General features: G+C 44.0%; 1 protein-coding gene across 1 annotated transcript in view; it reads right to left on the bottom strand.

Annotated features, from left to right (window-relative positions):
* Positions 1 to 1718: 1718 nt before the first annotated feature.
* LOC138513505 (solute carrier organic anion transporter family member 1B3-like) overlaps positions 1719 to 23492 on the bottom strand; it is a 636965-nt gene continuing 615191 nt past the window's right edge. Inside the window, exon 14 of the mRNA XM_069628420.1 lies at positions 1719 to 2208. Coding sequence (XP_069484521.1) covers positions 1998 to 2208 — 211 coding nt within the window. The 3' untranslated portion in view covers positions 1719 to 1997. The remainder of the gene's footprint in view (positions 2209 to 23492) is intronic.

The following is a 23492-nucleotide window of genomic DNA, read 5'->3' as shown; positions in this document are numbered from 1 at the left end:
GCCAGCTCGCTGCAAATCACTGTTCTTCTCAGCACAGTGTCCTAGTCCAGCCTGCCAGCCCATCTCAGCCCAGCATTCGAAGATGTTTCTCACTGGATGTTTCTGAATGTATGCCCAGCTACACCCACTCAAATCCTTATATTACCTCTTGCTGCCACTCCCAAAAAAATATTTCCCAACTAGAACCACCCACATCACCCGATCTGCTCAATATCTTTCCCTATTGAAACTAACTGTCCTGCTGAACAACAAATGTTACATCTCTTCCTTAGCTTCCAGACCCCACAATGGTTCTTTTCAGGAGAGCAGAATTCCATATTTTCATCACCCGGCATGAATTTAGCTTGCACATTTATTTTCTATTGAAACAGAGCCTCATGCATCTCTAATTTGGATTCAGGTTATTCCATATAGACTAATTGCACCCAATGTTAAGGACATGGGACATGTTTCTGGGGTTGGGTTAAGTTAGTATGTTAATGTATATAAGTTATTATGTTTGGTGCAAATTCAGTCAAATGGAACATTATCTTGAAATGAAACACATTTAATTTCTGAACACTGTACATTTCCTATTTGGTGACCCGGTTGAATTGGCAACCTACGCCTTACATATGTTTGTATCTTTATGCTTCTGTATAAAGCCCACGTTAAAACTAGATATGCATGCTAAGCTAATAAACCCCTGTAACTCGAAGCCCCGCAGCCATTCAGAGCCCCCATCGACTCCTACAGGTTAAGCACATTATATCAATCTGCTGGTGTACTATGTCCTCCCTAACATTCAGGGCATGCTTGTCTAAGAAACTTGTATTGAGTAATGCAATCTCAATGTGACAGTTAGGCATAACATTTTGAATGTTCACCTGTTTGTCCCTCAGTCTAATAGAGTTCCCAGAGGATACCTTGCGTGCAGCAATCGTGTCCATGGATGCGTGTCACAGGCCAACCACATCCGGCGCAGTGCCTGTGCATACTACTATCTCTCCATCTCCCTCGGCCAGGGTAGGGCGCCTCCCATGCCTCCAATCCCTTGTCCATACCTTTGTAGTAAGGGGTCAGCACCGGCGCATCGGCGCACAAACTACAATTCCCGTGGGAATTGTAGTTCGTTGCGCTAGGCGTTCATGAAGGCATCGAAAGCGGCAGACCAGACTTCCTATACCTGGACAGGTCGTACTCTGACAGAATGGACTACCACAGTCGCTAAGTATGAAATGTAAACACAATACATTTGCTAAAATGGCTAAAAATTCACTACATTAGTACTTTCAAATCTGGATGGCAGTGAATTAAAAATGTGCTAAAAGCTTGAAATATATGGCTTTACATGCAAAATTAAAAGCAAGCAAAATGAAGAGCTAAACTAAAAGTGGTTCATGCGGTAAGAAGGAAACAAAATACGCCATTTGCAATGCTAAGAAGTGGCGCCAGCGTGGAAAAAAAGCAAAAGCAGCGATTTAAATAATAGCAGACTTGCATTGAGCTTTTTTGCTATGCTGCTTGCTTGTTTATGCAAGCCCTGTAAAACTGTATTTTCAATAGGAAAACAAAAGGAGGATGTTCAAGCTGGAACCTGCATCGAACATGTATATGTATGAACATTTCCAGAAAAGCAGTGGTAAAAAGATGTAGCGGATGCCCGCATTTGGTGTTGTTTACACATTCTATAAAATAATGCTTGCGCTTCCACGATTACTTTTGTAAATCTGACTTTATTCTTCTGATTGATCAATGTATTCCAATGGCTACATCATTTGAAAATCAGCACAATAAGAGAGTGTTTTTCCCATTTCTTAAGCGAGGCAATATACACCCCCACTAATATCTGAACCCCAGGACTACCTCCTACTAAAATATCCTCTCTTTGTGTTTATTGAAAGTGGTATTAGTAATAGGCAACAATGATGCTTGATTAATTGAAGAAGGCACAGTCAGGATGTTCAGATGCCGGCATAAATAGAAAGATGCTTGAGGCTGAAATAACTTGGAGGCACCTAAAAAGGTGTTTCCTGGTGAGGCGGTGTTTGAACAGAATCAATGCCTTCTGGTCTGCGACCCTCATATTGGTCATGTCCTCCTCCTCTGTCATGGTCTGTCACCTTGTCTTTTCTTGCTCGAAATCGCCTCGTCAGCATAATAATTAGCAGGATGCTTAAGACACTGGAAAGGCCTCTCATGCCGGCCGTGAGACCCAGGAACACTTTCCTAAGGGCAAAGAGAGATAAAGGTTTCTCTGAAAACTGATCAAATGTGCAGAACATTTTTTACATAGAGGCTACAAACACACATTTCATGTTCCGCCAGATTGTTGATTTGATGGCCATTTTATTATATTTCTCTTCCTGATCAAATCGAAAAGTAGTTTCTTATGTTAACAATCTTTGTGCGAAGAGATAATATTGAATACTGGACTGATACGAATGCAGTATTGTGAATAAAAGCAGGTACTCCTTAATCCAACAATGAACGGCTAGTGAGATTCAGGGGCTTATTGCCAGTGCTTAATGACCGTGCTAGCTGCCTCTATTTCTTTGTATGGAACTGGTAGGCAGGTAAGCATCGAACATAAGAGAAACATACCCTTTTGCCCTTCTGCTGTTTTGCGAGATCCTGCAGGGAAATGAGCCATGTGCTTTATGCTATTTGTACCCCTGCCTGACTCATGTGGAGATCTATTCTCTCTCACTAGCCAGATGCTCATTCAACGTAGGAATGAATGCAGCATTCTGAATTCACTGGTGAAGGTTTGAATACATTCCTTTCTTCAGCACAGCTGCTCTAAGAATCATGGACACAAGTGTATTAGACCAGGGAAGGCTGCAGCATTGCTGCTGATACAAAGCAACACTAAGCAATCAAACTGAATTAAAAGACATGCAAGCACATTTACCACACACAGGATGCAAAAACAAGCATTGTTCTCCCATTTCTACTAATGTTTGTTTGTTTATTTATTTGGTAATATCACTAAAATCACAGGGATTGCAGTGTTACTATTTCCCTACAACCAAAGATTTCTATGAACAACAAAAACCTTCCCCTGCTCACCATGGTTACCCTGATACTTTAGGGAGACAGATGGATGCAGTTCAAAGAAGGCCATGCCAGCAATGCTCTAAAGGGGAGGGAAGCAGGTTACCCACATGCAGAGGACAATTTTAAAATCCAAGATAGTGAGACGCCTTTACATGACCTTCGGTCAACCCCATTTTCAGCCCACATGACAACAGGCAAAAATGATCTAATCAGAGGCCAGCCCAGACTGCACTATGCGTTTGAAATCTATGTCACTAAGCACCTCCCAAGCAGAGGAGAGACCAGACTATAAAATCCAGACTGCTCATTCTAAGAGTGTTGGTCGACGAAGAAGGATCTCTAGGCGATTGCTGAGTGAGAGGTCTACTGAAGTTGGATGAGTTGGATGGAGGTTTGAAAATGTAGATCTATATTGGAGAAGTGGGCTAATCATGAGTAAGTCGCTGTATTGGAGGAGGACGAGGGCTTTCATCTGGAGAGGGAGAGCATGGATTGTTGGAGGAGTATGGCAGTCATTTGGAGGAGGGTATTAAAGGGGGCAGGGAGAGGGGATGTTTTCCCCATTTGGTGAGGAGGAGATTGGAGTGGTGCATCTGAGTACATCGGGAAATATACGTACTCAGTATGAGGAACACAGTAGAGTACACATTGCTCCCTGTGTCCATGAAGAGCAGGGACATTGTAGTATTGTAGGTCAATCCAGGGAGAACTATAGAATTGGGGGGACAAATGTGACAGTACTGCTTCAGAGAAAGAGAAGGGCAGAAAGGATATATCCGGAGTAGCTAGGAGGGAGCACCTGGGGACCAAGACATTTCAATAGGGAGGCAGTCAAGTGACATATAACTACCCTACCATGTCCCTAAACCTTTGGAGGAACCTACCAGGCTTGGGAAAAAACCGCCTCTGTATTGAACTACTGGAGGGAAACATAAGGCTTTGATGAACCTAAACATGTTTGCCTTGGGAGGTGCTTACTGGGGATTCTCCAGAGGATGGTTTGGGAACCTCAGCAACCTGCAAACTGTTGACAAAGACCAGGGTGCTTTATTGGAGAGTGGGTTGGCTCCCCATATTATTTTTGATAGCCCCCTACCATTTTTGTTATCTAAATAAACCTTATCTTTTGAGAACTGCATCCTTGTGCCAGTATTCATGTCCCGTGCCATGTACTATGCCTGTCATCGGAAAATCCCTGGTAACATTGTATTACTTTGTAAAAATTGATGAAAACATGTCCATCTAGAAAGACTGTATACTGGGAAAATAACAACTTTGGAAAGCACAGTGATCACAATTCTCATTTGAGAACAATGATTTATTAGGTAGTTCATTTTATTGGAGTCCACCGACTAATGGCAGTGTTCGAGTCCTACCACTACTATAACACACTGGAAGTTCTGCCTCCACATATTTGGTTCTAGTATACCAGCCCCTGTCCCAAGTAAAAGACTCATAAAATGAATGCTCTGCGATAACCTACCAAGCAATGGAGCCACTTCATAAGTCCGAGCATCTCACTCACCAGATCCTTTATTTAATGTTTCATTTTTGAGTTCAGTGTAGTTTTTTCCTCAATTCATCGATTCAGAACCTGTCCCAGTGTGCACAATCTCCATAAACAGCTGTACTAGGAAGGGGGCAAGGACACAACTAAAAGCATTGTAGAACGCTATCGGAAACCCTTCCGGCCCTGGACATTTACCACCGGCCATTTCCTTTATTGAATCTTCAACGTCTTGGCCGGTAATCACTGCACCAAGACTCAATTTATCTTGTACGCCCAAATTCGGCATAACTATTGTATGCAAATATTCACCAACCTCAAATTCAGAGACAAGCCCACCATCACTATATAAAGAAGCATAGTATTGCCTGAATGCCCTACAGATGTCTTAATTTCTTCTCAAGACTGAACCCCCACTATCCACAACAAAATGCACCTGTCTCCTCTTTCTTCTTTAATCGGCTCACCAAAAATGCCCCTGAGCTCTCACCACGCACCCAGAAACAATGTCTTGAATAAAATAACATGTATCTGTCTTCAAATGTAACTCACATTCCAAAGAACTCTTAGCATGTAGCATAGTGCACATATTATCCGCATTTGGATAGCCGTTGTAACGTTCTCTAAACTAACCATATCTTTCTCCTTCTGCCTCATCTTGTATGATGCAAATCTGATCAGTCTACCACGTATCATGGTTTTCAAAGCATCACAAACTAAGAAAGAGCATTCACTGACTCCAGATTATCCTTCAAAAACAAGGAGATTTCATTTGCAATATGGCTGATAAAATCTGGATCAGAGCAGCTTTGTATTCAGCTGCCACTGTTTTCTAGATTTCAGTCCAGCTACGGAACCATTCAAAGCCAACTCAGCATATGCATGGTCCAAGATCACAACATCACCAATAGTGGTACTGCAAACATCCCCACAAAGGCCCCTGCTAACTAGAAAAAAAGTACATCTGAGGAGAAGTCCCATGTGATGCCGGAACTGACAGATGGTAGGCAATTTAGGCAGTGCACGTTTACATTCTTCATCATTCTGCCTCGCCCTTCTTGCCCAAATAGTGCCACACCCTGAACTCTAACAGCACCAACAAGCGGCCCCACTACTCAATGGTGGCACTGGGTCATACTGTGCTAGACTAGAAATGGGGTTCAAAAATACATTTGGGCTGACTCAGACTGAAAGGGAGATGAGGGTCACTTTCTTGGTAGAGTGTGAGTGGTATTATCCAACACTCCCTCTGTCTCTGTCACCATTGGAGGTGGGTGCTGCAGTAGTTCGCTGTGGGTAATTATAATTCCCTATACACATACTTCTGCCACATTTTACAGTGCTTCATCATTGATGAAGTACCCAAGTCGCTGTTCTGCTGGTTACCCTGTAGAATCAGAAAAATACAATAATAAGGCTTTTACACCATGCAAAGGAAAATACACCGACACAGGCTTGTAAAGATTCCCAGAATCTTTATTACAAAACTGAACAGTATCGAACAAAGTACACAAATAGCTATTTGGCCGTCAATACATCACAGAGACCACCAGCAGGGTTCAATGTGAGCAGTGAGCAGGATTTGCTAGCTGGACATCATCGTATTTATACAGTTTGTTATAATGATGTCCAGCCTCTCACTAAGTTAATTATATACTGGGCTAGGGTCGCACCAGGTTTGTTTCCTAATTTACATATCTCGTGCATGCGGTTTACTTTTCAACATATTTACTAACACACACTATTATTCTTTAGTTTAATGTTACACACTTTACACATTGCTTTAATACAGATCAAACAAATGTTTCGCATGTCGTATTTGATTAGCGTTATTGTTCTTGTGTACTTGTAGGTTAACATCGCTGATTCAAGTAATCCCCTGATCCCGAGGTCAACGAAGGACAAACTCTACATGACCCTAACATGTAGCCTGAAGGCAGGTTGGACATTAACTCCCCTACAGAGGTTGGAGAGGTTAAAGCAAGAACAAGAGCACACGAGACGGCCATTTTAGACTACAGGGTGACTTTGCATGAATAACTAAAATGGCGGCTTTAACCTAAAATGGAGGATTGATTTACTTAAGGTCTCGACCTTGCAATACGAATTTCCTCACAAAGCGACTGGGCATAGGCCAACATATAGAATGAGGACGAAACAATATTATATCAGTTCTAACAAACCCACTGACCTATCTATTGGCAGAGGTTGCATATTATATGGCCTGTCAGTCCTAATCTGTGGCAATCTGAAGAAATCCCACACCCATGACCAGAAAGGTGATGATATCATGGGTGACGATGGTTTCTGACCTGTGTTCACCCTCTTCATGAAAGCCTAATCTTGCATTGCGCCATCTCATGTGTGGGCAATAGTGCACTGGCCCCGCTCTCTTCCTCCTGAGAGATCTACTCGGTGACCATCTCGACTCTCCCACCTTGTACTGTTTGGACTCTTGTATCACTTTCAACTCATGATCTACCCTTTGCCTTTTGTCTCCCTTTGGTTACCTCTCCATGCTGCTCCTCATGTACCATCTATTTCACACCAAGTCTAAGGTGAATGCACTCACCCATGTCCTTCAGTTTCTGGCTTGTGAAATTGTTCTTTCAAGTCTTGGGACTCCAAAATGGAGAGCCTTACCCACACCAAACACCATGATCTGAGGCTGGTTTTCATACATAGGAATCCCAAGGGGCTGGTTGAACCCACCCACAAAGGCTCATACTCCCGGAAAGGTACAATGTGGCAAGTTTGAGCACCTGTTAGGAGGACAACGCCTCCCATGTGGTCCATCTGGAAATGATGGAAGTTTTCTCCATCCCATTAAGGGTTTCACAATTGCACCGGCCACACTACAGATGGCCACCGTCTTGGTACCAATGGCCCTTCCAACCTTGCGGGCAATCTGATCGTCCAATACCATAATGTCATTGGCAAGATGGTGCTTGGATGGTGATTAGGGCCTTAATCTTGAAGGCTGCATCAGCATTTCACCCAGAGCAAGAAATATTACCTTCTCTTTTTGAAACCTCAATTTGAGCAGATGCATTCACTTCAGTTGCCTTTGGTTTTAGCAGTCAGTTGAAAATTACATGCCTGCTACAATATTTCTAAGACACAGTGATACTGTTTTTACAAATGTTTGGGCCATGCAAAATATGTAATTTTAGAATTTTTAAGAAGGATGGAAAATTCCACAGCATTCTGGCTAGCAAACTTGGAAAAGCCCAAACAAGTACCACTGGCAACTTCCTGGCTCATCATATCTCCAATGCGGTACTGCACCCACAGACAGAATGTTACCACCGTCTGTCTACTCATACCTTATCCCCCACCGCTCCCTCTGAATCCTTTTCCCCAGGGATTGCAAAACGCAATGCCAACCTCAGACTCTGCACAGCCATCATCAGCCCTCCCCTCTCTCCTGCCCCTTTTCTCAATGACCTAGCAACACCTCCGGCGCCTCATAAGTCTCAACCCCCCAGTGCATCTTGATTAACACTAGAGTGCTCACAGCCCATTCCTCTGACATAATGGATTCCATTAACCTGAACAACATTGACATCCTAGCCGTCACGGAAACATGGCTCATCCCGACAGCTGGCCCCTCACTTTCCATTGCTGTTCCTACAGGCTGTGCTATACTCTGTTGTTATAGAGCACACAGAAAAGGTGGAAGCATCACCCTCATCTCTAGGACACCCTTCCAGTTCACCCCAGATGTCCATTGCATGCCCCCAATGCTAATCCATCTTAGCCAAACTCAACTGATCGCCCAACTCCACCATCACCCTCGATCTTATCTATTGACCACCAAGCCCTGCCACTACATTTGTGGACGACCTCCTCATATAAACCAACCTCAAACCCACCACCCAGATCATTACTTTGGGTGACTTAATCCTCAACATCAGTTAAACTTCCAACACAAATGCCTCCACTCTTGTGACATTAACCAGTGCCTTGGACTGCACCCAACATATTCACAACACACTCATAAGGATGCACATTAGATTGGCTGCTGTAGCACGAGTGCAATATCACCATCCTTTCTAACCTTCCCTGCCACTAGTCATGCCACCACATTATCACCGACACCATCACCCTCCCTAACAAATGTCCAATATCAGGCACCACAACATGCATCTCTCAACAACCCACCATCTCCCCCAGCACTCACAACCTCACCAGTCCCTGGCTCCTCCCATTACTCAGCCATACTCTGTCCCTCCTCTATGATCTTGCTGCCTATGTGGATCACTACAAATCGTTGCTATGCAAGGCAGATGACTCCCTAGCCCCACTCAAAGCTTGAAAAGCAAAATATATAAAAATCCACAATACATGGTTCTCCTCAGATCTTCTTAAACTACACGCAAAAAAGAGGACAGACAAAACAGCCTGGCAGAAAGACCGTACTATAGCAAATAAAACCCTTTTCTCAAAGATCTCCATAAAATACAAGCACTTCATTCACACCACTAAAGTGGATACTTAAAATGAGAGAATTGCTAATGCATTCTCTAGTTCCCATGAACTATTCGCTATCCTTTGTAAGCTAGAAACCCCCATTTCTCCCCCTTCCACCGTTATGAAAGAAAGCCTTTGGTGTAATAATATCCAAGATGCCTTCACTGGTTAAATTACACAACTGCAAGCCATAATCATCACCAAACGCACCCACATACCAGATGCATTGCCATCTATCCATCAGCCCACCAGCTCACATCCCCCTCTTTAATTTCCATCTCATCTCTCGCTCTGACCTTGCCACTACAATCAAATGGCTCCACCCTTCTAGGTAAAAGAAAACATTTGCCCAGCATCCATTGATGGAGGATCCTCTGCTCCCACTTATCACTGCCATCATCAACTCCTCCATTTCAGTTTGCTCTGTCCCATCCACACTTAAAGAATTCTGGATCGCCCACTACTCAAAAAACATGACGTGACTGCTACCAACTTCCAGCCTATCACCAATTTCCCCTACTCTTGTAAATCATCAACAGAATTTCCTGCTCCAAATTCAAGATTTCCTCGAAATTCACAACATTCTGTGCCCCTAGCAATCTGGTTTCTGGTCCCGACACAGAAATGTAAATGCTCTTTTGTACCTCAAGAACCAACTCAATGTCACGAATGACAGCATAATTCGCTCTCTCTTCTCCTACTGCTTGATCTCTCGGCAGCCTTCGACCTAGTCGACCAACAAACTCTTTGTCATCACCTTACATCCTCTGCTCACTTCTACCCTAATTCCACCAAATGGGTCTCATCCTTCTTGGCCAACAGAATCACCAGAGTCTTCGCTGGCGATGCTGCTGCAACTCGAACACCAATCTCCTATGATGCACCTCAAGGCTCCTGTGTCCCACCGACCCTCTACAATGTCTACACAAAGCCTCTTTTTGATCACCTTGACTCTCTCGGCACCTCATACACAAATTATGCCAACAACACCCACATTCACTTCGCCCTTTCTGGTGATTACCCACTCGACACCCTCAAAGTGAACACTGTATATGAAACAATCCAAACCTGGATGGCCTCGCACTGTCTGTGTTGGAATGTTGAGAAAACAGAGCTGCTTCTCACTGGATCCCAAACCCGCCTTGCAAAACTTGACAATGCCTTCAATCACTTCCTTATTGTCCGTCAAAAAATCCCTGTTGCCTCATCTATGAAAACCCTGGGTGTATACCTAGATGCCACTCTCAACATGTCATGACAAGTTAATCACATCGCCTCCTCCGCCACCTATGCCATGAAGCTCAACAATGCTAGCAAATTGTTCCTTTCCACTGGGAATCACCTTGCTGTCGCACAGGCCCTTATAAGATCCAAACTGGATTACTGTACCACCCTACTTTGTGGCACCACTGAAAGAAACACCTAAACAAACTCCTAGTAATACAAAACAATACTCTCTGTGCCTGTTTGGACCTGGGAAAACACAACCACATCTCGGATGCCAGAAGATCCGTTCACTGGCTCCTTGTCGGAGAAAGAACCACATATAAAATTCCCTCAATCACCCACCAGTGCCTATCAAACTATGCACCTTACTACCAAGCTCATAGACTCAATAGACATTGAGGCACAGGCAAGTGGCATAGCACGGGCACCTTCAGTGACTAGGAAAAAACTCTGTAATGCCTCTTCTGAAGCTTATGCAGTTTGTCTTTTTCTGTCCTGCATATTCAAGTATCAGGAAGACCACTTTGGTACCGTTATTGTGAAAAATAGCCATCAGACAATGTAGGGCAGCACAATGTGCACTTTTGATGACTGATTTACCGTTGATTGCTTGGACTTTCTTATGTTTTTAAGGAGAACACTAAAAGTAAGAGACAGGTTGATGAACTATCTGCCCTAGATGATTCTTGATTTTAACACTTGCTTCCTGTTTTTATTTCTTTTGTATATAAATCTCTGGTATCTACTACTTGCACATGATGTACATATATGATTTATTCAACGACAAATCTTTAGTTGCAAGGACGTTAAGGTGAGAACTTAACACAACAAAACCCTTGAAGTTCAGCTAAAGCCACCTTAACTTAGCGCCCTCTGTTGTTCAGTTTATGTCCACACTGATGACATCACAGATGACACACCTGATGGCATCACTGATGACATCACTAGTGACATCACACATTATATCATCTATGGCATCACTGATGGAATCTCTGATTAGATTACAACACTAGCCGGCTGTGGCCAGTGCCCATAGCCTTTGAATGTGCCCAGTGTATAGTTTAACACATTAAGGGGCCACTAGCCATGGCTTTCCGCCATGGGCAGTGACCACTGATTATTTTACAACACTCATCGGCCACTAGACAACAAATTAAGGGGCCACTAGCCATGGCCTTCATCCATGGCTAGTGGTCATGCCCTTTGGCCATCCCCCCTGTATATTGTAACACATTAAGGGGTAGAAGCCATGGCCATTAGCCATGGTTACTGTCCACGGCCTCCAGCCATGGCCAGTGACCACTGTATATTTTACAGCACTCATCGGCCACTAGATATGGCCCTCGCCCATAGGCAGTGATCCCAGCCTTCGACCGTGCCCACTGTATATTGAAACACATTAAATGGCCACAATCTATGGACTTCAGCCATAGCCAATGGCTACGGCCTTCGTTCCGTGTCCACTGTATATTTTACAACAGTAACCAACCACTAGCCATGGCTTTCCGCTTTGCACTGTTTCCACCTCCTTGGCCATGGCAAAGCCCACAGCCTAATTTTCTAATTAGTTAATTAAAGCTTTTATTAGCTAAGTCATAAATATCATGTCTGATGCCATCACAGACTGTAATCAGTGGTGTTATATATCATGTAAACAGGGATGTCACCAGTGATGTCTCCAGTGATTCAATCAGTGATTTCATCAGTGTTGTCATAAATGATGAAAGCGGTGATGTCCTCAATTATGTCATCAGGGATGTCATTGGGGATGTCATCATTGTTTCCATAGGCTGCACAACTGGGGGTGCAACATTAAGGTGACTTTAACTGAATTTCAGGATTTTTATTGCGTTAGGCTCTCACCTTAGCATATTTGCAACTAAAGTCTTTTCCTTGATTTTCAAGTGTTTTGTTATTCCATAGATTTTTTCCACGCCACTGGCCACGGCCTTCATCCATGCCCACTGTATATTTTAGAACCCTACCAGACCACTAACCATGGCCTTTGGACATGAGCAGTGGTCACGGCCTTTGGCTCTGCCCATTGTCCATTTTAAAACACTACCAGACCACTAACCATCGCTTTCGACAGTGCCCACTGTCCATTTGAAACACTACCAGACCATTAGTCATGGCCTTTGGCCATGCTCACTCTCCATTTTAAAACACTACCAGACCACTAGCCATAGATTTTGGCCATGGCCAGTGGTGGACACAGCCTTCGGCCATGCCCACTCCATATTTGAAAAAAAACTTGCAAACCATCACTCAAAGATGTTCATCAACCACAGACTCATTTTGACCTGTTTTGACAGTGGTTTTGTTATGTATAAAAGATGGCAGGCTTTGAGAACTCACAATTTTATGTAGGCAATGCGCAGTGAGATAAAATGATTTGCCTAAGATCACACATTTTGGTTATGCAGTGTGCTACAAGCCACTTGTTTTATAGCCGGTCTCTTGGTGACTGTTGTGATACTTCACACATTCCCAACTAACTGCATTTAAGCAGCACAAAAAATGCAAAATAAAGAGGGAAAAAATGACCAGTTTAAACAATAACATATGCCCAGTGACTTTTTCCCCCATAGCGAAAATCAAAAGCTGTGAACAATGAATATATGCCCAGTAAGTGAACATATAATTTAAAGTGAAATATACAAATGTAGTTCAATTGACCTTTCCCTTAGAAAAGAGACAAAATAGCATTGGACTTTTAAAAAAAGTAATGAACACCAGATTGACTTTGCCAGCATATTTATTGGAATATGAGACAGGAAATGTTCCAATAAATATACTGACAAAGTATAACAGGTGCTCGCCTTTTAAACCCAGCAATCTCTAGTGAAATATTCTCTGGAAAACAAAATCCCAATACGAAACACGTGCTTGTGGTTTTGTGGGTAAGCGTCTGCACTGGGAAAATGGCAACCTGAGTAAATCCCTGGTAGCCAAATACTTGAGCCTACTTGCCAACCTAAAAAAAGGGGGTTGTGTCCGAAACGGTTATCCTTTTGTGGCTCTGATGGTTTAGGCTGCCCTGGCATTATGGGGATATTGTATTGACATGTTTGGCAGGCTTAGTCTAGGTGTGGCAGCCTTGGACATAGAGTGTAAGCATGGTGTGCTTTTGCTTTAGAGTGTAGATACAAGCCCTGTCTCAGGAATTTCCTTTTTGTATTGGTTGATAGGTCTCACCTCAGCAGCATGTTGGTGGCCTTAGCGTATTCAGGCATTGGTGGGGCATCTGATTGCAAGAGTAATAAGCTGGGTCTGGGCGTGGCAGGCTCAGATATGAAAGTTAGCTGGTTTGCCACCATACTGTGGATTACCCTATGGTACCTGCTTGAGCATCTCCATTTGAGGTATTTGTGTTTTGGAACATGTTTTCTTCTTTAGACACAGGAATGAACAATTATGTAGTCATGGTTATTCTCTTTCAGGGATTTTTTTACTGTGCCTACTCCCGTTTAGGTTTCCCTTTTCAGGTGTGGGAGTTTGAATGAAGGTGTGCTTGCTGGGTTTGTTGTTGAAGGGTGCAAGATGTTATGTAGACGGTCTTGAGTGCATATGATATGATGCTGTGTTGTCTCACTTGTCCTCTCTCTATGTTAGTAGAATGTTGATGGAGGGGATGAATGACAGCTCAGAGAATGTTGGATTAATGTGAAGCATGTATGATTCTGGGAGTATCAGTTGGAGCTAACACGAATAGGCCTGTGGATAGACTGTTGGGTGTCTCCTTGGAAAACAAGTTATAGTAATGTAATATATGTAACTGTAAATACAGTTAAGGTTTTTTTTATTCATCCTGACTCAGAGATCTGCCTGCCCGAGAAATATCTACTTTCGGAATTACCCAGTCTTCTTGGACTGGCATGTTTTATTAAAATTAAATTTGAAATCCTTAATGTGGGCAGGATGCTGTTGGTGCTCCAGTGCTGTTTGCAAAGGCAGAGATGGCCCCATTTGTGCTTGTTCTTTATTCCCCTATCTCATTAATTGCAGCACAAAATATGCTGGCTCTACAATGGCCGATGAAGGCATGGTTAGTGCAGCGTTAGTTGTCTTCATGATGACTGGCTGGTACATGTATCAACTGCTGCTACATTCTCTGAGCCATTTTCTCCTTCGTCGTTTGCCTTGTTATCACACTGCAAAATCCTCTTACTGATCTGCTATTCCACAAGTGGTGCTGTAGCTGTGGACACAACTGTCGTTGTGGTTAATTTATATCATGGGAATGTGCCAGCTCTTAGGGTCTGTATATTGAACACTCAAACAAAATGAGAGTGGAAAACAAGCAGGGTACAAAACATAGTTTTTAACGGAACACATTGAAATCAAATATTACACTAAAAGATATAAGTGGACCATTACACTGTATAAGTGGTCGAAAGCAAACATTGGGCTGTTTCTTTTCTGACAAACACATAAAAAAAAATCATGTGGCAGATGTCACGCAATATTCTGTCACACAGCAACGCTGTATACCTTATGTCACCACTATCATCAACAGCACTGTTAAGTGCCCCCCTTTATTTCACAGGGTACATGCTTTATATTAAGGACACCGACACAGTGTTCGTCAAATAAATCTTCATTATTTCTCCTGCACACGTACTCTGACTCCTCCCCTTCCCATGACCCGCCTTCTTGTTCCAAAATCCTAATACATGCACCCATGCCTGATCATAGAAACAAGACAGGACAATACGGGCCTCATTACATGGTAGGCAGTAACCATGGTGCTATTAGCGCCATGGTTGCCGCCGGTACCGTACCGAGTCAGCCATGGTGAATGGCGGAATTACCGCCCTATTCCAAGGTGTGTGGGGGTGGTAATTCCCCTTTCACCATGGCACTTCCACATTCCCATTTGAGCCCTCATAGGGCTCAATGGGAATGGGGAAGGTGGCAATTACGGTACCACAAATTGCTGTACCGTAATTGCCTCCAAGGTCCCTTTGCGGGCCCGTTCCTTAACGGCTGGTAAAACCAGCCGTTGAGGTCGGGTCCCGCAAAGGGACCTCATAGTAAGGCGGTAACGGTAAACCCTTACCGCATTCCGTGTAATGAGGCCCTACAAGTACGTGAGCTGTGAAGGGAAAACAACTGTTAGTGTCTGTTATAATGGTGCCAGTGCTCCCACTTGCAGGGACTTGGGAGCCGTGCCGGGCCATTATGCTCACTAGTGGAAGTGCGATTAAGCACACATCTGACTCGTACATAACTTGGCCCTCGACTGACCTTCCTCTGTTGGAGGACGTTGCAGCATTTATTTTGCGTTACCACGTAGACGTGGTGATGTCAACATAACATTCCTCTTCTTCCCCATGAAACAAACAAAATACATTCTACTTGTAGCAATTCAAGTCCTTACTTGCACATATAGTCACTTTTCTTGTCTTGTGGCCTCACAGCTGTTCTCAGGTGGTATCGGCTGTGCTGCCGTCTGGTCAGGCTCAGAGGAGGGTTAGCAGGCTGTGGTTCCACCAATCGTTGTCCTGGGCTACCAGGGTTCGATCTGAGGTTTCCATACTGTCCTCATCGGGATGCCCCATATCACAAGGGCTGGCAGCCTGGTGCTAGCTTCCCTCTTGCTCTTGTTGGTGCTTCCACAAGTCTGTCTCTGTACCTTCTCGGATCACTGCTTTCTTTCCACAATGTCTTGGGAACTTGTTTAAACCTCGAGGCATTCCTGGTGAGTAGCCTCCAGTTTTGGCTTGCTATGACCATGCATCCTTTTCGTCGTCTTACTGTCCAGGGCTCGGTCTGAAAGGTACTCGCCAGCGTTGTCCTCGATGGGTTGCGGAGGACTAACACTTGGTCTCCTGCTTTGGTGTGCAGCTTCCTGGCCCATTGCTTGTGACTCATGTGTTAGTTTCTCCTCATACTCCTCTCACATGTTCTCCGCTTCTCTATCAACCTGGCTTTGTTTCAGCTGTGGTGTGGTATAGAGGATCATAGCATAGCCCAAAATGACATCAGCTGGGGGGAGGGGGTGTTTGTTGGCACATGAGATGGTAGGTGAAAATTGCGGAGGAATCTAAATAGTTATAGTTCCCATCGGGCTGATTGAATCCTTGTGATCCTCAGGACTTTGTTCAGTGTTTTCATGAATCAATCGACATCCCTGTTTGCCTGAGACCATCTTCGCATGATGATGTGTTGTGCGATCTGAAGGTGCTCCATGTATTTGGCGAATTCAGCTCCTTAGAAAGGTGGTCCATTGTCGCTCGTCAGCTGCTTTGGCAAACATTATTTCTAGTGCCGGTATGATGACATCCACTGCCATGGAGCAAACTGTAATTGATTTCAATCCGGCACACATCCAAGTCAATGCCTAGCATGTAGTGCACAACTGAAATCCATATTTATTTCTGTCTAAAAGTTCTTTATTCTGAACGATTTACCACTCATATCACGCCCTTCTCCTGAAACCCCCCACCCCCGGTCACACTGAACCAGGAATCAGGCTGGTTTGTAAATGTAAATGTTTATTCATGTATTTAGAAATGAATCACAAGATGTCTTAAGAGGTACACAACAATCACCAATGGGATGAGGTAACACTGAATAATCTCTTTAATACACGAGGAGTAAGTAGTGAGCAAAATAATTCAGCACAGAAAATAATACTTTTGTGGTGGTTCAGATCAAAGAGCACTGTGGTTAGAGGTTCCCCCGCACATCCCTCATGCCCCAATAGGTAATGTAAAGCGATAGGAGGAGAGAGCGGGTATTCAGGAATTGCGGAAACCAATTAGAATATCAATCCCTTTTTCCCCCTTTCAAACACAAGAGAAAATGGAATGAACTGTCAAGTTGTCAGAATGGCTTTTAAAGTTATCCTTAGAATGGACTGGGCGAAAACACCAAATGTGCCGCTTTGGATAGTTGCACACAAACACAAGCAATGATTTAACCCCAAGAAAACATTTGAAATCCTAAAATTCAGGTCTGAAGCAATTTAAAACGAAAATGTGTGACAAACTTTTCACTGCGCAATATTCGCGATAACCGGAGAATTGCATTAATTTGAAATGCGATGGAAAGCTGTGGATGTTAGCTACAAGCAAAAGTTGAATTTCTGTTTCTATCACAAAAACTGAGGGAGTTACATACGTTTTAGTAGAGGTTGTTTTTCAAGACAGGCGCAAGAATGTAAAACAGGAATGCGCTTTTAAAATGACAAAAGGGTTTCTTACAATAGAGGATGACTATGAACAAAACAAATACCACACAGAAACACAGTCACTTGATCAGGGTGACTGCCTGCTAAGGAAACTTGCCTTCTTCAGAAGAGAAAAAGATCAACGCAGAGATAGTTTTGACAATACTAGTTCTGGAGGAAGATAGGATGGGTTGGAGAGAGGGTTCAGACAATGCCAAGATACTCCTAACAATAAAGGTTCTGAATAAAAGATAGGATGGGTCTAAGATAGGGATAAGACTATGCAAAGTACATATGCCAGTGGCACAATTATTCATATTTATACTCACTGGATAAGTTTTTAAATGGGACCATCAATTCTGGTCAGGGGATGGGATCTGGTTTAGGAAAGACAGCTTGGCACATTGGACTGGCAGGATCTTCAAGGCATTCTGGTCACAGCACGGCACAGGACTGGACAGGATCTGCCCTTCTGGCTTCTGAGGATATTTATTCTCTTCAGGCAAGCAGTAACAGCACAGCCCGGCTGTATTATGATGCTTCCCCTTAGGCTTGTGGGGTTCTGTTCTGGAATTTGAGTTCTAACTGTGAATGATTCAGCTATGCAGTGGGCCTTTTGCTTTGCCAAGTTTCTGGAGTCTGGAGCAAGGAAGATGTAGAGTTCAGCAGCAGGGTGCTCCGCCACCATCAGGATAGTGAGTGAATCTGTCTGTCTTTGTGTGTGGTGAACTATCTCTATTTATGCTCTGAAATTACATCATACGGAGGGTGTGTGGGCCGCTTTAGCCTAAGCTTGCCCCTTTGAAAGGTGATTGGGTCAAAGTCTACTCTCTGCCTTGATAGTAGGAGAGAAATGAAGTGTCATCTTTATGGTGTGATTTTAGGAGGCTGAGAATCCACCCCTAGCCCCTGGAACACAAAATCTACTTTTGGCAAAATACCTATTTCCACATGTGCAACTACTATAAAAATCACATATACAGATTACATATTTTACATAGCAGCTAATCCTCAAAACCCTGTAGCTGTGGGATCTTGTCTCCGCTTTTCACAGAATGTTGCTCTTTTCATTATGAACACGATGTCCAATTTTTAAGCAAATGTATACAAGTGTGCGTGTTTAACATGGGAATAAGTGTATAAAGTTTCACAATTCTAGCGGAAATACATTTTGCGTAACATCATATTTTTTGCCATTGCTGTCTAGAACATGTCACACAGTTCTGGCACCTCTTCACCCAAGCAGACAGACATTACATTAAGCACTCTGTTATTTTTATATTTTTCACAATTTTAAATAGTAAGTTATCGGTCCTTTTAAAATGGGTTCTTTGTCCATGTTAAGCAACAAATGGTTGTTTGGCTCCACCCCTTTGTCTCTCCCTGGAAGCCCAGGAGCCATATCCCATGTATGTTCCTTGTAGAGGCCATTTACGACTGTCTTGTCACTTCGAATTTCCTGCTCTGCAGCTTGTCATTGTTCATTTTGCCTCTGTAGACCATGTTCTTTCCTACATTGTAATTAACACTTCTCAGTGATTTCCTGTTGGAGGGGAAAGACCTTCGTTCTGTGAGAAAAACCTGTTATTCAAGTTCTGCAGCTTCAGCCAGGTTTAATTTAATTGTTAAATTCTGTGGCCTTTTCCTTAGCACAAAACAAACTTGTTATCAAATAACAGCTAGAATTCTCATTCAAGATTTTAAACCATGGGATCAAAACAATTACAATATGGGTTACTATCAGTAACAGGCCTCTTGGAATGCAAACATTTGATTTTCAGTTTATACATGTTAAACTTTAATCCGGCAGGCCCCTGACAGCTGTCATCCCAGCAGCCCTCTGCTGCGCAGAGATTTTGACAGCTCCACAGACAGGCCACTTTTGCTGTGGGAATCTCTTTATGCTCTCATCTTTTCAGGACCTTGCAAGTTCAGAATGATTTCTTAAACTAAGTGAATTGTAGCACCCAGCAAGAATTTTGAATATTTGAAAAGTGTTCTGTACCGGCATTTTGGAGTTTCAGCAACAAAGAAAAAGTGATTTAAAGCAATATTTGAGTTTCATTTAGCAAAGCACTGCTTTTTCCTTCTGCACTCTACTTTCAATTGTTGTGGAGTCCAGTGACACATTTCAGTAGTGAGCACTCTGTTCCAGCACTGACAACATGCATGTGGGATTGGGCAGCCATAATTTTGTGCATTGAAAAGCGCGATTTTCAGGGGTTTTGGCGTGCACAAGGGTTTTGCTGCCATTTTTCTGTTTCTGGCACCATCATAACAGAGTGATGCAGCATCGCCGAGCAAAAGTCGGTCAATACATCCCACAGAGCCCCCCCTCCCGACTTGAGTTTGACCGCCCGTCAATGGGAAGTCGAGAGATTGGGATGTTCTTTTCTTTTTGGTCCAGGTGGAGAAATTTAGCTGCTTCTCCCATTAGTGCTGGATAGACACGCTCTCCTCGCCGGTTCTGGTTGGGAGTATAGAGCGATACTCCGGGCCCCTTTGGTCTTTCCTCCCAGTCCCCGAGTGGTCCTCCCTGGTAATTAGGATTTCTTAGTTCCAATGCTATGAGACAGAACAGAGCATGGTTAGGGACATTTCCCCACTAATACTCCCTGAGGGTGTAGTGGGGCAGATATTGAATACAATTTACAATATTCCCTGCCTATAATTACTAATGGTTTTAACAGGTGGATTCTTCTAGGTTGCTAGAATTTCCCCCTCTGGGTATCCGGTTGGCTCCTCTATTTACCGCAAATTATGCCTGGGATGGCAACTCTTCAGCTGGTTTATGTGGACCCACTATCTTCCCCTCTGCCAAACTGCCCTTCGGGATGCGGATTCTGTAAATGGGTCCTGGGATGGTCACCTCTCCTCCATTTTTGCAATTCCATTAATCACTAGGGTCCAAATTAATATCAAGTTGGTTGAGGAGATCCGGGCTCATATAAAAGGCGGAAGCAACACCTTGCACAACCCAATAAGTATCTATTATGCTTTTGTTATTCCTAGATATTTTGATCATACAACTGCTAAGCAGAGGATGTTTGGAGTGGGGTGGTTCCAGATTCCGTACCCATTGCTGCACTGACTTTACGCCGGTTAGGGTCTGGTCTTTTGGGAGTTTGTTGAATAGTGCTTCGCTAATGAAGCTTTCTTCGCTATTCAAGTCAACTCGGGCAAGGACAGACTCCTTCCAGTCATTTAACTGAATCGGGAGGAAGCACTGTTTCACCCTTTTTCAGAATGCCAGCTAAGTTCAGTCCTGGTTTGATGTCAATTTTGGCTATGAACCGGTTTTGCGGCCATTTTGCTGTTGCTGTTTCTGGAACCATCATAACAGAGTGATGCCACATTACAGAGCAAAAGTGGGTCAATACATCCCACAGAACTATCTTGACCTATGGGTAATGAGCGTGTTCGTCAATAATGACTAGAAGGTAGGTCTCTTCTTGTACTGTGCAGAAGTCAACGCACACCAGCTGTCAGCGTGATGTGCTTCTGGGCACATTTTGAATGGGTTTGTGCCTTGGCGGGGCTCCGGTGGATAGGCAGTGGAGGGATATTGTGACAACATCCTCCACTTTGGAGTCGATGTGGGGAAACCATACTCGGTCCCTGATTCTTGCTTTTGTCTGCACCATCCCTTGATAGCCCTTGTTTATCCTCCCTTGAAGCAATGGTGGGATCACGATGCGGGATGCGGACCCCCTCAGGATGAGGCCTTCCTCTGTGAACGAAAGTTCATGGTGGACGGTGAAGATGCCTGTCAGAAATTCTCTTGCTTCTGCGGTGCGGTTACGGTTGCGTTGGAGGAACGCATTCCATGGTGCTCCTAGAATGGTGTTCATCAGGGTGCAACATGGGTCATTGTTTGTGGCTTCAATTAGCTGTTATATGCCGACTGCCTTGGGTTTCTCTGTTTCCACAGTGGTGCAGATGTGTTCTTCTGTCTTGTGTGATTCTCTGATTTTGGTCTCTGTGTCAGATCGTGGGTGTCTTGACCAGAAATCTTCTGGGTTATCAGCTCCAGGTTTGTATATGAGGTCAAAGTCGTATTGTTGTAAAAGTAGCAACTTGCCCACTCGTGCTGGAGGGTGTGGTGCCAAGCTCGTGAAGATGGGGATCAGTGGCTTTTGGTTGATAAATGTCTTGAATTTCTACCCGTACAGGTAGAGGTCGAAGTGTCTATACCTCCACAGAACGGCAGTGTCCTCCTTTTCAATGTGTGGGTAGCATTGTTCTGTGGGGGTGAAGGCTATGAAGAATGCGTATACAAAGGGCCATGTGTCTCCGGCTGGGGAGGTTTGCACTAGTACTGCCCTGAACCCTTCGGGGCTTGCGTCCATGTGCAATTCTGTGTGTAGGTTAATGTCATACTAGGCCATCGTAGTGCTGGTCCACGGGGCTTCTTTTAAGTTGTTAAAGGCATCTTGGCATTTTTCATCCCAGTCCCATTTAGCACCTGTTTAGGGCTAGGAGTGGATGAGATAGGGTGGCCAGGTTTTTTATAAACCTCCTGCAGTAGGTGGCCATTCCCAGGACGCTGCAGATTCCAGTTGGTGTCGTAAAAGGCATTGCTTTCTTGATGTCGGCCACCTTCAGTGCGCCCCGGCTATTGAAAATGGGTGTAGGTTTGTACAATGATCTATTAGACCTATTGGAGGATCAGTCGTTAAGCATCCCCCAGCCGCTGGTGAAAGATGAACAGGTCTGAACTAAGGTCCTCCACATGTGTCTATGGCTTAAAGAATAGGGGTTATGCACATTTAATGAACATTTAGCACCAGATATACCGGGCCAGCTTAGCTTCAAAGCCACCAAGGTTCCTCGACAATTGACTATTTTTGTATTTCTTTGGAACTCTGGGACAGAGTTGTGGGTTTTGAAGCATTGCCTGATGTTAATAGCGATCATCATCCAATCCACCTGAAAATGAAGGGCATGTTAGGGGAGGCTGGCAAATGTGAATGCTCCTTTTAGTAGGAGAATAAAATGGGAGAAAATGTGGGACTCTAATTTGCACATGCACACTTTGTCTGAGAGCTTATACTTAATCTGTGCTATTCTGGATAGTTCTGCAACTCCTGGGGTGGTTGTGGAACAGTTTATAAAGTTATTGGGGGCCTTGACTAATGGATCTATGGTACATAGTAAGAGGAATGGGAAGCCACCAAAAACGGTGTGGTTTGATTAGACCTGCAATGGTGCCAAGAAAGCTCTTAAAGTCCTGGAGACTCTGCTCTGCACCAGGAGGGTGATTGCTCATGCTAGAGCCAACTATCAGGGGGAGTTAAAGTGCAGGAAATTGGAAATTGAAGCAGAAGCAAGTGATGGCTTTCTGGATACCTTGCGGCGTAATAACCAGAAAGCATTTTGGGCATATGTGAAGGGGGGTGCAGCGCCGTTCACAATGGAAAGAGCTAGCGGGACACAGGTGGAGGAAACAGCATGGGTGGAGTATTGTGGTAACCTGTTTTGTGGAGGGATTCAACTGGAAAGATCTTGGAGGAGTCACTCGTGCTTGAAGTTCAAGTTAGAAGATGTGTCTCGGGCTATTACTCAGCAAGCCCCTAATCATGCTCCAGGTCTTGATGCTATCCCCTCTGATCTCTTTCAGGATCCCTTGGATTTGTGGGCCCTGCTACCGACAGCAGTGTTTAATGCCTGTATGGAGTCGGGCCGTGATCCACCCTTGTGGAAAAGGGCCATTTTCTTTCCTGTTTTTAAGAAGGGGGACCCAACAAGCCATATGTCGTACAGTCACATCTCACTTTTAGATATGACTTTTAAGATCTTTGGTAGTGTTTTGCTGGGGTTAATAGAGGTCTGGCTATCTGAGAGGGCAGTACTCTCTGATGTGGATTTCACCCCAGGGTGGGCACTATGGAACAGAGTCACAACCTGTACTTACTTGTGTTGAACTCAGTTATCGGTAGAGGTGAGGGGGGTTTATCTTGCATTGACGGATCTGAGAATAGCCTTCGATAAAGTAGATAGTTGTGGGCTGTACTCTGCTCCATGAGATGCGCACGGGACATCCTGACAGTACTAGAGGAATTAGATAGG

Source organism: Ambystoma mexicanum, chromosome 12 (genome assembly GCF_040938575.1).
Source record: "Ambystoma mexicanum isolate Mex_15411 chromosome 12, UKY_AmexF1_1, whole genome shotgun sequence".
Taxonomy (NCBI): Eukaryota; Metazoa; Chordata; class Amphibia; order Caudata; family Ambystomatidae; genus Ambystoma; species Ambystoma mexicanum.
The sequence above is the reverse complement of the archived record's forward strand: the minus strand, read 5'-3'. Positions and strand labels throughout refer to the sequence as shown.